This window comes from Microtus ochrogaster (assembly GCF_000317375.1).
Source record: "Microtus ochrogaster isolate Prairie Vole_2 chromosome 6 unlocalized genomic scaffold, MicOch1.0 chr6_random_2, whole genome shotgun sequence".
In the NCBI taxonomy this organism is placed as follows: Eukaryota; Metazoa; Chordata; class Mammalia; order Rodentia; family Cricetidae; genus Microtus; species Microtus ochrogaster.
In genome coordinates, this window is record NW_004949095.1 from 298,580 (window position 1) to 312,055 (window position 13,476).

General features: G+C 39.1%; 2 protein-coding genes across 2 annotated transcripts in view; one reads left to right on the plus strand and one right to left on the minus strand.

Annotated features, from left to right (window-relative positions):
* The window catches only part of Rnf2 (ring finger protein 2), a 30,055-nt gene continuing 16,579 nt past the window's right edge, over positions 1-13,476 (minus strand). The window contains exons 2-7 of the mRNA XM_005363853.3: positions 8,756-8,844; positions 6,821-6,981; positions 5,442-5,657; positions 3,378-3,650; positions 2,266-2,437; positions 1-2,048 (exon numbers count right to left, since the gene is read on the minus strand). Of these exons, the coding sequence (XP_005363910.1) occupies positions 1,947-2,048; positions 2,266-2,437; positions 3,378-3,650; positions 5,442-5,657; positions 6,821-6,981; positions 8,756-8,842 (1,011 nt within the window). The 5' untranslated portion in view covers positions 8,843-8,844 and the 3' untranslated portion in view covers positions 1-1,946. The remainder of the gene's footprint in view (positions 2,049-2,265; positions 2,438-3,377; positions 3,651-5,441; positions 5,658-6,820; positions 6,982-8,755; positions 8,845-13,476) is intronic.
* Positions 6,220-6,545, plus strand: LOC101981588 (40S ribosomal protein S26-like). The gene has a single exon (XM_013352557.2). The coding sequence runs from the start codon at positions 6,246-6,248 to the stop codon at positions 6,528-6,530; it is 285 nt and encodes a 94-aa protein (XP_013208011.1). The 5' UTR covers positions 6,220-6,245; the 3' UTR covers positions 6,531-6,545.

A 13,476-nucleotide genomic window follows, 5' to 3' on the forward strand; every position in this document is an offset into this window, starting at 1 on the left:
TAAATGATGCAAAGTTTATGTGCTTCCACACTGACAGATAAAAACACATACATTCTCTAAGCACAAACTCCATCACAAATAACTGTTTCAAGATAAAATTTCAATTAATAACCACATTGAGAATTTATTTAATACAACCACTAATCTAATATGTTAACAACAAAATCTAAGCAATTACATCACAAAACAAGGGTTATATCCAGCAAACATGCATAATAATCTATACAACTTAACATTACCCCAGAAGAGGAATTGGATATAAAAGTTCTTATAATTTTGGTGGTTTTCAAATCTTATGGCACAGATTACCAAAAAAACTGTAAAAACAGATTTCAAACTTTTTCAGTAAAATGGTAAAAAATTGAGTAAGCCTTTAAGTTTTCACACTTGGCTCAAGTTAAAACATCAAGCTGGCCCCAATCTGTCAAAACAGACAGATAAATATTTATAATGATTGGACAGACTTAGTTACAATGGTACTTGGAGGTCTACTTCCTCCTATTAAAACCCTTTTGTAAGGGTTAAATTTTTCAATGCAAACATGTCTTCTGTAAATACTGTGAGAATATAAACTTGGAGACATATAGAGAATCAGGACAGAAGTGAAAAATAAAACTTAAGTCAATATTATTTCTGACTGGTCAGCATAAAGCCTTGTGGCTCCCAAACTATCAACACTGTCTCAATACAAAACTAAGAATATGAGAATGACTACCAACTGGCTGATGTTCTACAAAACTGTCTCAGTATGGAAGCAATGATCGCACTTGGTTAGCCTGCTTCTACAGAGTGTAATCAGCAGAGCCCTAAGTTTATAAACACAGGGCAGCTCAAAATAAAAAAAAATTCTTCAAACAGAAGCAACCTTTCTGTTTCATTTTTAGCTCTATGTGTCATGTTATTCTTGAAGTAATAAGAAGAGAATCAGAGGACGCTTTGAACATATCTTGTACTTTTCATCAAGTCTAAAGTGCAAAATATCTCCATATCTCTGGTATTTTAATAGGGAAAAGCATCAAACATTTATAATAAAGAAACTGAACAGTAAAAGTAAGATAGAAGAAAAGAACTCTTAAATGTACAACTGAGGAATACATTTTATGACGAATTTAAATTTTTTCTTCGGTGAAATCTGTAAAAGAACCATGTTCTCAGAGAACTCTGTTGATTCTCTTCCCATGACCAGAAATTCTAAACTTATAGAAAACACATAAGGGAAAGGGGGGGAGACAAAAAACCAAAAACATTGCATGACAATGGACACCAAATTCATAAAGAACTTCTTTTTAAATGAGATACTATGTAAGAAAATACCATGAAAATAATAATCCTATGAGAATTGTTTAAGCACAGTAAATTTGAGCCTTGGTCTTCGTGAAGATACTAGTTTATATAGAAAACTATAAATATACAAGACTCCAAGGGAAAAAGTCAGAATACATATTGTCTAACATTCTTTAGGCTACAAAACTTTTGAAAGGGAAAAGGATGGCTGATGGCCAGCTGAATCTTAAGCCAGGTGTGGTAATCACGCCTATAATCCCAGTATTTGGGCAGGAGTGGGCCAAATTCAAGGCCACCCTGGACCACTCATCAAGTTCCAGGCTAGCCAGGACTAATGAGACCTTGTCTCAAAAGATCAAAAACTGGAAGGGGGAAGAAAAGGAAAAAAATACAGACCTACAAAAAACTCCTAGGTCAAAGTGTCCTCCTGAAAGGAACCAAACGTTCTGTGGAATATAACTTATTTATACTATTAAGAGGCAGGGAGACTGAATTACTAGAGTCTTCTTAAATAAGGGAAAATGAACCTCATAGTGTAAACAAGTCTGGCTCAGAAGAAAAACAACATATCCCAGATCTGTCCATGAAAGTAATGATGGTGCGTCTTTATATTAAAGGAATAGGCTATAAAAAGTTCAGTCTCAGAATTGATTTTTAAAAGCTTATTTGTGCTCCTTGGTGGGTGCATAATAAAGTTCCATGGGTTTGTTCACCTTCCAGTATTTCTCACTGACCAATTCCAAAGAAAAGGAGCCATTTAATACCTGAAACGAAGAGAAAGGCACAGTTATGAAAACGCATGGTGCTCAGGAATAGTGAGACTAAACTGACAGACAAAGACCAAGAATCTTGCCTGCGACAGAACCAAGGCATCACAAAGCCCTCGGTCGGTCTCGGAGGTCTTACTCTTACAGGCCCCGCAACACTACTTGCCAGTGACAAGGAGCTCACACTGTCAACAGTCATGATGCAAATACTCACAGTGAACTGGCCACTGGCTGTCGCTATATAAATGGTGTACTGCTTCTCACTGGCCGTATCAAGGTTCATCTGGTTTGATTCTCCTTTGCTTCTAAGTTCTTCCAAAGCTAACCTCACAGCCAGATACTTGGATAAATGATCAACAGTAGCATTGCCTGAAGTCTTTATGTATCTAAAAGAACAAAGCATTGAACATTTCATTTTTAAGAGTATATAAAAAAATTCCTAAATTATAGAGCTATAAAGTTATGTAAAACATATGTCCCAACCATTGAAAATTATTAGAAATTTACTTCTCTATAAGAAGCAATGACAGACCATAAAGGCTCAACACCCTACCTTCATTAATAGATGACACAAAACTATATATATGTATGTATACATACATAATACACACATATATAAAAACCAGTAATAACAACAACAAAAAAACCCAGCAAATCTTTCCACCTCAATTACTAGAATCTATTGACCACAGCAAGAGACACACTAAGAATAAGAGCAAATTGTCTTCAGAACTGGCATTTCTGGCTTTGAAGACTGAAGCAGAACACGGAAGTGCTGATCTTGGGACCATTCATTCGTTCATTTCTTAAGACCAGGTTTCTCTGTGTAGCTCTGGCTGTCCTGGAACTCATTCTGTAGACCAGGCTGGTCTGTCTCATGACTGTTGAAATTAAAGGCGTGTGCCCCCATCCCCTAGCTGATCTTGGGATTTTAAAAGCATGATACACTATTCAATTACTCATACAACAATATCTGGTGCTTATTTGCACTTGCTGGCAGGCACCAAATTCAACCTTGCCACTGTGAAATACAGAGCCTATTCTGGATTGCCTGTTTCTTCATCACCTATGAGGGCTGATCCTTTGTGAAGGGCTTCTTATCTTGGGAAGAAAACAAAGAAAAAAGGAAAAGGAAAGGAAGGGAAGAAGGGGAGGGGAGAGGAGGGAGGAAGAGAAAGGAAACAAGCAATCTAGGCAGCAGTACATTCAAACCGAACTCTAAAACTAGGATGCCAAATGCTGATTTTATTTCAAATAAAACTTTCCAATTAAATTCCACATTAAACATTCTGAAACCAAGTAGTCTGAAACAAATTCACACATTACCTTGTCTGTGCACTGTCATCCTTTTCCATCAGTGTTGGGTGGGGCCTGAATACTAGTTCGATTTCACTAGCACCATCCATTACTGGATCAATGGCCACTGTTGCATTGTTATTATCAAGTTCAAGCCCAGAGTCATCAGATGTTTTGGTCCGTTTGTTACTAGGTCCTGCTTCCTGATTGCTATGTGTGGATGCATTACTACAGTGTGAACTGTCACCATTATCTTCTGCTCCACTGCCGTTTTCAATCTGTTGCTTCTTGCCTCGCTGTAATCTAATTAAGAAGGAGGAAAAGAAAGAAGATTTACATTAGGGTCTTTAAAGCATCAAACTTGAAGCCAAGTTTTATATTGAACATTAGAATTGTTTGCTTTTTAATCTTTATTTTCATTTTATATGTATAAATGTTTGGCCTACATGTGTCTGCACACCGTGTTGTGTGTGTTGCCTGCAGAGGCAGAAGAGGGTGTTGGCTCCCCTGGGACTGAAGCTATATGGTTGTGAGCTGCCATGTACTAGGAACTAAACCCAGTCCTTTGGAAGAACCATCTCTCCAGGCTTGAACTTCTGAATTCTAAAACTTAAAGTACAAGGGATAAAATTTGACTAGTGAATTTGGTGAAAAATCTTGTCATTGTTTTCCACATGTCCCTCAATGATCTAGAAAGCTCACCATGAACACATATAAAAGATTTAAACACACTAGGCACATTTGTGCACACCTTTAATCCCAGCACTCTGGGGGCAGAGGCCACAGACTATAAAAATATTTCTTTTTTAACCTAAGATAAATGTGTTTCTCATGAGACTAAAGTGAGTAACTATTGAGTCTTTCCAACTCAGCATTGTGTTGTGCTCTAAAAATAAGTAACACTGAATCTTCTTTCTGAAATACAGTTGTAACGCACAGAATAGAACTCATCTTTTAACTTTTACAGCAGAAGGGGTTTTGATCAATGTACTTCCAAATCACCCAGAACCTAAAAACAGTTATGTGGAGGCTGCAATGACTTGATCTGGGATGAACCTGAAGTCACTCTGCAATACAGCCAAGTGACAGCCATTAAACAAACAAGCCTTTTACTGGCATCTTATTTGGAAAATGATGATCATCCCTGAAAACTGATTAGTAAACTAGGAGATAAATAAAACCAAAAACAAGAATAAGCACAGTGTGATAGAAAGTCTTCACACTGAATATGCTAATTCTGAAACACCTTTTAGATCTAAGAGGAGACCAAGCATGGTTGAATATACTGTTAGTCCTGATACTCAGAGGGCAGAAGCAGGCTAATCTCTGAGTTTAAGACCAGCCTAGTCTACATAGCAAGTTCCAAGTAAGCCAAGAACAACCTCTTGGCTACTCAAGAGGAAATGAATTCAGTCTAAAATTCAATAGTCTAGTGTGAGTATGTATGGATGGTCATTAAAGCCTGAAATTAGATAGTCATCTGTAGACCAAGCTACTGTACTGAAAGTTGAACAATAAATGACGGTAGCAATTCCACTTGTAAGAATTAGAGAAATGAAACTTTATTAACTTTGAAGGAATAGTTAATGACAACAAAAAAGGTGAAATAAGCAGACTCTCCTGAAATCCTAAGAAAACTATTAAAAGAGGAAAGAGAAATAGACTGTATTAACTGCTGCTAGGTACAATGAAGTCTTCAACTCTATCAACACAAACATCACTACTAATTTTCACAAGGACATTACGACAGGGTAAGAATGAACAGCTCACTAAAGGAGACTCAAACCAGAGACAATCCTCTCGATATATTTACTCTATGCAGAAGAGATGTTTTATATTTATTATTATTGGGGGGGGGGGCGAGCACATGGGTTCAGCAAGTATATAAATCAAAGGACAAAGTTGCTTCTCTCCTTCCACTGTGGGTTCTTTCTATTATTTTAGATGCAACACCCTGGAAGTGTGCGTCACCCCTCTAAGAAAAGATGGTACACTGAACAAACTACTCACCATTGCGTTAAACTTACAGAAAAGGTAAAGTCAGGATTCCCTAAGTATCTGGACATGTCCCACCTCTCCTCCTCTTCCGCGTACCTGTTCATGGCCTGTATCTTCAGCCCTTCCTCAATGCTGTGGCTGAGTGCCTGCTGGTTATTGTGCTTGTTGATCCTGGCTAACACTCTCTCTTGATGAGCTTCATACTCATCACGACTTGGATAAATTTTGCTGATGAGTGCATCAAAATTTGGGTCTGGCCTTAGTGATCTCTTAGAAACTAATTTTTTCCGACAGGTAGGGCATTCTTTGTTGCTAAATTAAAAGAAAAGAAAGAAAATGTAAATATGACCGTTGGGCTAAAAACAAAAATATCCAATTTCTAAAGTTAAGTTATCTTTACTATCACAAAAATGTAAAAATAGTTAGCTGAACTCTCTGTGAAAATTAAATAAAACAGGTTAGTCAGGATTTCAAAAACCTTAGCTGATTTACTTGTTGGGGAGGGGCTGAGGGCAGGGTATTGGGGCTCACTCATGCAAGTTCAGCACTTGGGAGGCTGAAGCAGGAAATTGCATAGGAACCCAAGGCAAATCTGAACCACATGGCAAGTTCCAGACTAGCCTGGGTACAATGTTTTTTTGTTTTTTAAAAAACCTAGCTTAAAACAAAGAAATAAACCGGGTGGTGGTTGCACACGCTTTTAAACCCACACTGGGGAGGCAGAGGCAGACAGATCTCTGTGAGTTCAAGGCCAGCTTAGTCTACAAAGCAAGCCCAGGACAGCCAGGACAGTAACACAGAGAAACCCAGTCTCTAAAACCCAAAAACAAACAAACAAACAAAAAAGAAAAAACTCCAAATTAAAATCTACACTTCGCTCTTTCAGGACTTGGCTCCAAGATGACCAAAAAAAGGAGAAACAACGGTCGTGCCAAAAAGGGCCGCGGCCATGTGCAGCCAATTCGCTGCACTAACTGCGCCCGCTGTGTGCCCAAGGACAAGGCCATTAAGAAGTTCGTCATTCGGAACATCGTAGAGGCGGCTGCCGTCAGGGATATATCCGAAGCAAGTGTCTTCGACGCCTATGTGCTCTCCAAACTCTATGTCAAGCTGCATTACTGTGTGAGCTGTGCTATTCATAGCAAGGTAGTAAGGAATCGATCCCGGGAAGCTTGGAAAGACTGAACACCCCAACCACGATTTAGACCTGCTGGTGCTGCATCACGACCTCCACCAAAGCCCATGTAAAGTGGCTTCATAAAGATAGAAGAAAACAACTTGGAAAAATCAAATGGAACTTAAACTTTAAAATAAATAAATAAATAAATAAATAAATAAATAAATAAATAAGATCTAGACTTTACACTTTTTAAAAGGTCCTGTTCCCACATACTTATAGGCAACGTAGTCCCTAAATTGCAGAAAGCACTGCTGTACTACAAGCTGAGATCCAGTAATGATTCATTCCAACATACCCACTTCTAAGGGCTGTGATAATGCAATCCGCACAGAACCGATGCAAACACTCCTTTGTAGTCATGGTGTTCTTCAACATATCCAAACAAATTGGGCACATTAATTCACTGTGTAGACTTCTAGGTGAGACCACAATTTCCAAGCCATCTGTTATTGCCTCCTGTAAAAGAGTGACTACTTAATCTCTTCTTAATTATTGATAAATAAAAACACACACAAGTACTGGAAAATCATAAAAATGAACATCTATGACCATCACCCAAGTCACCACCACGGCCAACTCACAGCCATTTTGTCTTAGCTAAAATATTCCTCCAGGCTCTTGAACCCCACCACTTCTGCACTATTTTAACAGCCCTTAATACCAAAAGGGTGACGAATGAAACAATGGACCATGACTGTAATTTAAGCATCTGGGAGGTGGAGGCAGGGTAGTCAGAAGGTTCAAGGTCATCCTCAGCTACCAAGTGAGTTTGAGGCCACCCTGGAATATATAAGATTGTCTCAAAAAATTTTAAGATATTGAACTCTTTCTGTCAAGTTCCCATTTTCCTTCCTTTTCTTTTGAATGCTCCTCAGTCTCCTTTACTGGATCTTCACCCATTACCTAATTTCTAAACAGTGAATGCCTCTGGATGAAATTACAGATTTTATTCCTCTCTCTTGGTTCTCATACCCACAAATGTACTGACAATCCCTAAATTTTTCCATTCTCCCCCAGACTCCAGTTAGGCATCCCTGCCTGTCCAGTCTGTGGGCAAACTTAAAATGAACAGTTTTTTATTTATTTATTAAAGATTTCTGCCTCCTCCCCACCACCGCCTCCCATTTCCCTCCTCCTCCCCCATCAAGTCCCCCTCCCTCATCAGCCCAAAGAGCAATCAGGGTTCCCTACCCTGTGGGAAGTCCAAGGACCTCCCACCTCCATCCAGGTCTAGTAAGGTGAGCATCCAAACTGCCTAGGCTCCCACAAAGCCAGTACGTGCAGTAGGATCAAAAACCCATTGCCATTGTTCTTGAGTTCTCAGTAGTCCTCATTGTCCGCTATGATCAGCAAGTCCGGTTTTATCCCATGCTTTTTCAGACCTGGGCCAGCTGGCCTTGGTGAGTTCCCGATAGAACATCCCCATTGTCTCAGTGTAGTGTGGCGGTTTCTCAGGAAATTCGGGATCAACCTACCCCTGGACCCAGCAATACCACTCTTGGGAATATACCCAAGAGATGCCCTATCATACAACAAATGTATATGCTCAACTATGTTCATAGCAGCATTGTTTGTAATAGCCAGAACCTGGAAACAACCAAGATGCCCTTCAATGGAAGAATGGATGAAGAAAGTATGGAATATATACATATTAGAGTACTACTCAGCAGAAAAAACAAGGACTTCTTGAATTTTGCATACAAATGGATGGAAATAGAAAACACTATCCTGAGTGAGGTAAGCCAGACCCAAAAAGAGGAACATGGGATATATTTGGTTTCTAGCCATAAATAAAGGACATTGAGCCTATAATTCGTGATCCTAAAATGAACAGTTTTAAGCATGCTTACTTCCAAGCTGACATTCCTGGCCCATTTACCTTCTCTAAACGTTCCCCCACTTTTCCCATTATTTCCTTACTGAAGAGGAAACTTTCCCCCTTACTCAATTTCTCATATATGTAATTTTATGAATATTGAGTTATTTGGTCTCTATAAATTCTGCCGATAAGGCCACATAATGTTTTATTCACTACTATTCCCCTAGCACCTAGCAGAGGCTGGTATGGAAGTACGTAACTCATTTGTTGAATGGATAAAGTGTCAGCCAACACATGATTCAGGACTACTATAAGTTTATTGCTGGTAAGTTCTCTTTAAGTTTTCATTTTCTACAAAGGTATCCCAGTTTACACAAATCTATTTCCCAAAATTACAGTAGTCTGTATTACCTGAGGTGTTCGTTGTAATTCGTACAAACTGAGTTCCCATGTTTTGCTTAATGGCTGAGTTCCATTTGTCTGCACAGCCTGAGACATTGCTAGGAATAAAAAGGAAACAAAAAGATTTAGTATTTGTAAAGAAGGTGTTATGGTTCTAATGTATATGTATTCCCCAAACTGGGTCCAAACTTTAAGGTTTAGAAAGCAGTAATACCTCAGTACGCCTTTAATCCCAGTACTACGGAGGCAGAGGCAGGAGGAAGATCTCTAAATCCAAGGCCAGCCTGTCTACAGAGCTAGTTCCAGGATAGTCAGGGCTATACAAAGAAACCCTGTCTCAAAAAAAGGAAGGGAGGGAAAGAAAAAGAAAAGGGAGGAAGGAAGGGAGGGAGGGAGGGAGGGCAGTCGGTCGGTCTTAAAATATAGGACCTTCCTACTCCAACTGAGAATATTTGGGAAATAGCAAACACAGAATACAGGCCAGGATTTTTCTCTTAAGTTACTTATCTTTATCTAGAAATGGGTTTTGTCAAAAAGGAGCACAAGTGCTTTCAATTTTATTTATTTATTTGTTTTTTTTGTGACATGGGGTATGAAGGAAGCAAAGAAAGTCTATAATTTACAGGACACTAAGGAGAGGACAAACGGCTTGCACTTTTGGAAGATCTCAGAGGGACAAAGAAACTAGGAATAAAGGCTTAAAGAAAAGATGGTCTCTGGTTCATAACTGTCATGGTAAGCATGGCTCTACTCTGCCATACCCATGAAACTGAATGCTGGGAGGAAGAAGGCAGAGTCAGGGAGCCACCATGGAGCAACCATAGTCAGACATGCTGAAACTTTGCCGGTATTGCCATGTGGCGACATACAGATTAATAGAAATGAGTTAAATTAAGATGTAAGAATTGGCCAATAAGAAGCTAGAGCTAATGGACCAAGCAGTGTTTTAATTAATATAGTTTCTGTGTGATTATTTCGGGGCTAAATGGCCAGGAACAACAAGCAGCTCTCTCCTGCAACAGCAGGGAAATTTTCAGGGCACAACAGCATACAGCATTCAGCATTTATTACTGCTGGCCACTTTTTAGCTAAGTTTATAATGACAGAAGCCAAAGGCAGAAGAAAAAGATTTGTCAAACATGCAGTCTGCCCTGAAAATGAGTGAATAAAAGATGTGGAAAAGAAAGGCTCATGAGCCAGGCTGGCTCTTACCTACAATCCCAGCACAGAGAAGAAAAACTGCAAATTCGGAGCCAGGGAAACGATTCAGTAGGCAACCACTAAGCCTGACAACCTAGTTCAACCCCTGGGACAAAGTGGAGAGGGTGAGTTCCACAGCTTGTCCTTTTTCACACCTGCCACAGTGGCAATGTACATATGCAAATACACACAATAGACTTAAAACTTAAAAAAGATTATGTTGGTGATGGTGATGTACAACTTTAATCCCAGCACTTGGGAGACGGAGAGACAAACAGATCTCCAAATTCAAGGCCAGCCTGGTCTACAGAATGAGTTCCAGAACAGTCAGAGCTACACAGAGAAAGCTCATTTGGAAAAAACCAAAATAAATAAAAAGAAAACAAGATTACAAACCAGGCAGTGGTGGGGCACACCTTTAATCCCACCACTGGGGAGGCAGAGGCAGATGGACCTCTTCAGCCTAGTCTACACATCAAGTTTCAAGTCAGTGGAACTCTTTTTCCAAATAAATAAATAAATAAAGGGCGCGAGGGAGGCAGCAGCAAATTCAAAATCAGCCTGGTCTACACAGCAAGACCTGCAGGGACAGAAATGGGGTGTTTTGTTTGAGATTTTATCCTTTTAAGTCACAAGCATGCTACTCTGGAATAGTAGAAAAGATAACCTTAGGAGCACCTCAGGAACTGGCAAAGCCTACCTACTCGGTGCAGGCTCCAGGATGCAAAACTGTAACTTTTGAAAGGTTTTTCCCTTGGGGAGACTCTGTAGTGCCATACTCCAACAAGAAAAACAACAGAATTAATTTTCATGGTTCAGAAGCCTTAGTACTTGAATCCACTTGTAGCCATGTCTAAGGCAATGGGTCTCAACCTGTGGGTAACAATTTCTTTGGGGGGGAGGAGAGGTCAAAGGATCCTTTCACAGGGATCTAAGACTGTCAGAAAACACAGATATTTATATTACAATTCAAAGCAGTAGCAAAATTACAGCTATGAAGATATTATGGTTGCGGGTGACTACAATATAAGGAACTACATTAAAGGCCACAGCATTAGGAAGGTTGAGAACCACTAGTCTAAGGCAACCAAGATACAAGTACAGCTGGTGACATTCCTGATACCTCACAGTGCCTTTGTACCAAACTACCAGGTCATGGAGACTTCCACTAGGATTTCAAAGAAAGGCCTAGAAGGTCAAGCAATCAATGAATGGAGGATCAGAATCCATGCAGGCAGCCACATACACAATGGGCAATGTATAAAATCCTGGGATACTCGAGTTGCCAGGAACATGGAACATCTACAAAAGAATGCTACAGGCAGCTCAAGTGAAGCTCATGCCCAAGAATCAGACCATATGGGATGCAAATGAAAAGCCTATCCTGTCCAATACCTTTGGAGCTCAAATAACAATGCTAAATGTCTAGATGCTGGACATGGGCCTATAGGATTTAATGTTACCCTACTAAATAGTCTTGCTTTGAACCAATTCTTCCTTGATAATCTCTCATCCCTCCCTTTTGAGGTGGCCCTGTTTGCCAATGTATGCTAGACATTTAATTTGATGTTTACATGTGTGTTCTTATCACTAAATATCTGGTAGAGTTTAAGAAAGGCATTTATCTGGCCCAAAGTCATCAAGTCAGGGAAGGAATTGCAGAGGGTTCAGTTTTTGCAAGCAAAAGCTGACTCTGCAGTTGCTTGTTACACTCTGCTCATCAAGTAGAGCTGGCGCTGAGAGTACAACTGGGTTATAACTAGGCCTGCACACAGGTGTACAACCAACATGAAACAAGTACACAACAGTTTAAGTTATTCCTTAACTTGGTATATAGAACCAAAAATGTATACATTAATTGGCACTAACCATATCATATAGATACATGTCTATAACACACTTAAAATAAAAGCTGTAGCACAAAATGACACTATTCATGCAAATTTAAAAGTCCAACCACCTAAAAATCACCCCCACTTAAAAAAAAAGCAGTATTTCTCAAATCACTTAAGTTAGCATCAACTTTTCCCTCGGGATGTCAAGAAATCAGACTACTAGAAATTAGGCTACTGCAAAGTAGGCTGAATACAAAATAAAGTACATTCTACTCGGGGGGGTGGGGAATGACTTCTACTGTAACTTGAAACACTACCCACTGACAAAAACACCTCCTATCCCTGTGTAACTTCACTGCAATGCATTACCTGAATAAACAGGAACAATAAACCAAGGAATTAGGTAACAGTGCAACCAAATTGAAGCAGGCTGTGTGGGAGATAGCCACTGAAATTACTGCTGTTACCAAAACAACACATGTCAGCATTACCTTAACCACTCCAGAGCCGTGTAAAAACATCCCTAAGTTATTTTTTAATCAATGTATTATCTTATCAAATGAAGAAACTGGGTACTGAAAAGGGTAAGAGGTTCAGAGAAAAGAAAGATGTAATAATAAACAGAAATGTTTTTATTTTTACATAGCCAGGGATTTCTGAGGAAAAAAAAAATCTATCCTTAACAAAAAGTTCTCTAGAGATGAAACTCCAGACTACACACATTTGAGTGATTATAATTCCTAAATCTTGTCTAATTGTCTTGCCTGGAAACATCTATTACATTCTAAAAATTAAGAATCCATTCTGCTTCCGTTGAGAATCTGTTTTTGTTAGAGATCAAAACCATTCACCCTTTTCTAGGGAAGGAATTGGACCTGTTCTTTGTCTACCAAATTATCAGTTCTCACTGCACTGCTTTGGGGGAAGACTTGAAACAAAAGGGAGCTGAGCATTGCTGTAAATTAACCTACCCCCACTCTACAAGTCTTACATCTTCATTCAAGGTAATATGAATACAATATGAAAAGTTTGTCATATCATTACACAGAAGACAGTTCCTACTATCCTTTAGTTCAGGCATTAAGAGCAGTAACAGATTTTTAAAAACACTTATGTTTTCTGAACAAATGTACATCTAATAGCTGAATACAGACGTATAATCCAAGCTACCAAGAAGCCTGAGAGGCAGGAGAATTTTGAATGCAAAGCCTCACTAGGCTACTGAATTAAGCTCAAAGCAGCCTGAACAAATTAATGAGACTGCCTCAAAATAGAAGAGAGAAGAGGAAAGGGAGGAATTTCCCAAAAGACATAGGGCTCTGAGTTGGGTCCTAAACTGGGGGTGGGAGATAAACACACATTAGGTCCAACAATACATTAGAAATGAAAACTTTCTTTCCATGTTTTTCCTTAGAACAACAGCTCTCAACCACTTGATCTAAGGATCCTTTCACAGGGGTCACACCTAAGACCACCAGAAAACACAGATATTTACATTACAATTCCTAACAGTAGCAAAATTAGTTATAAAGTAGCAACGAAAATAATTTTATGGTTGTGGGTTACCACAACACGACAAACTGTATTAAAGGGTCATAGCATTAGGAAGGCTGAGAAACATTGCCTTAGAAACTAAGTATTTCACTAAATGTTTTCCAATTAAAAACACATTTAGTGAAAAGTTAGATTTGTATT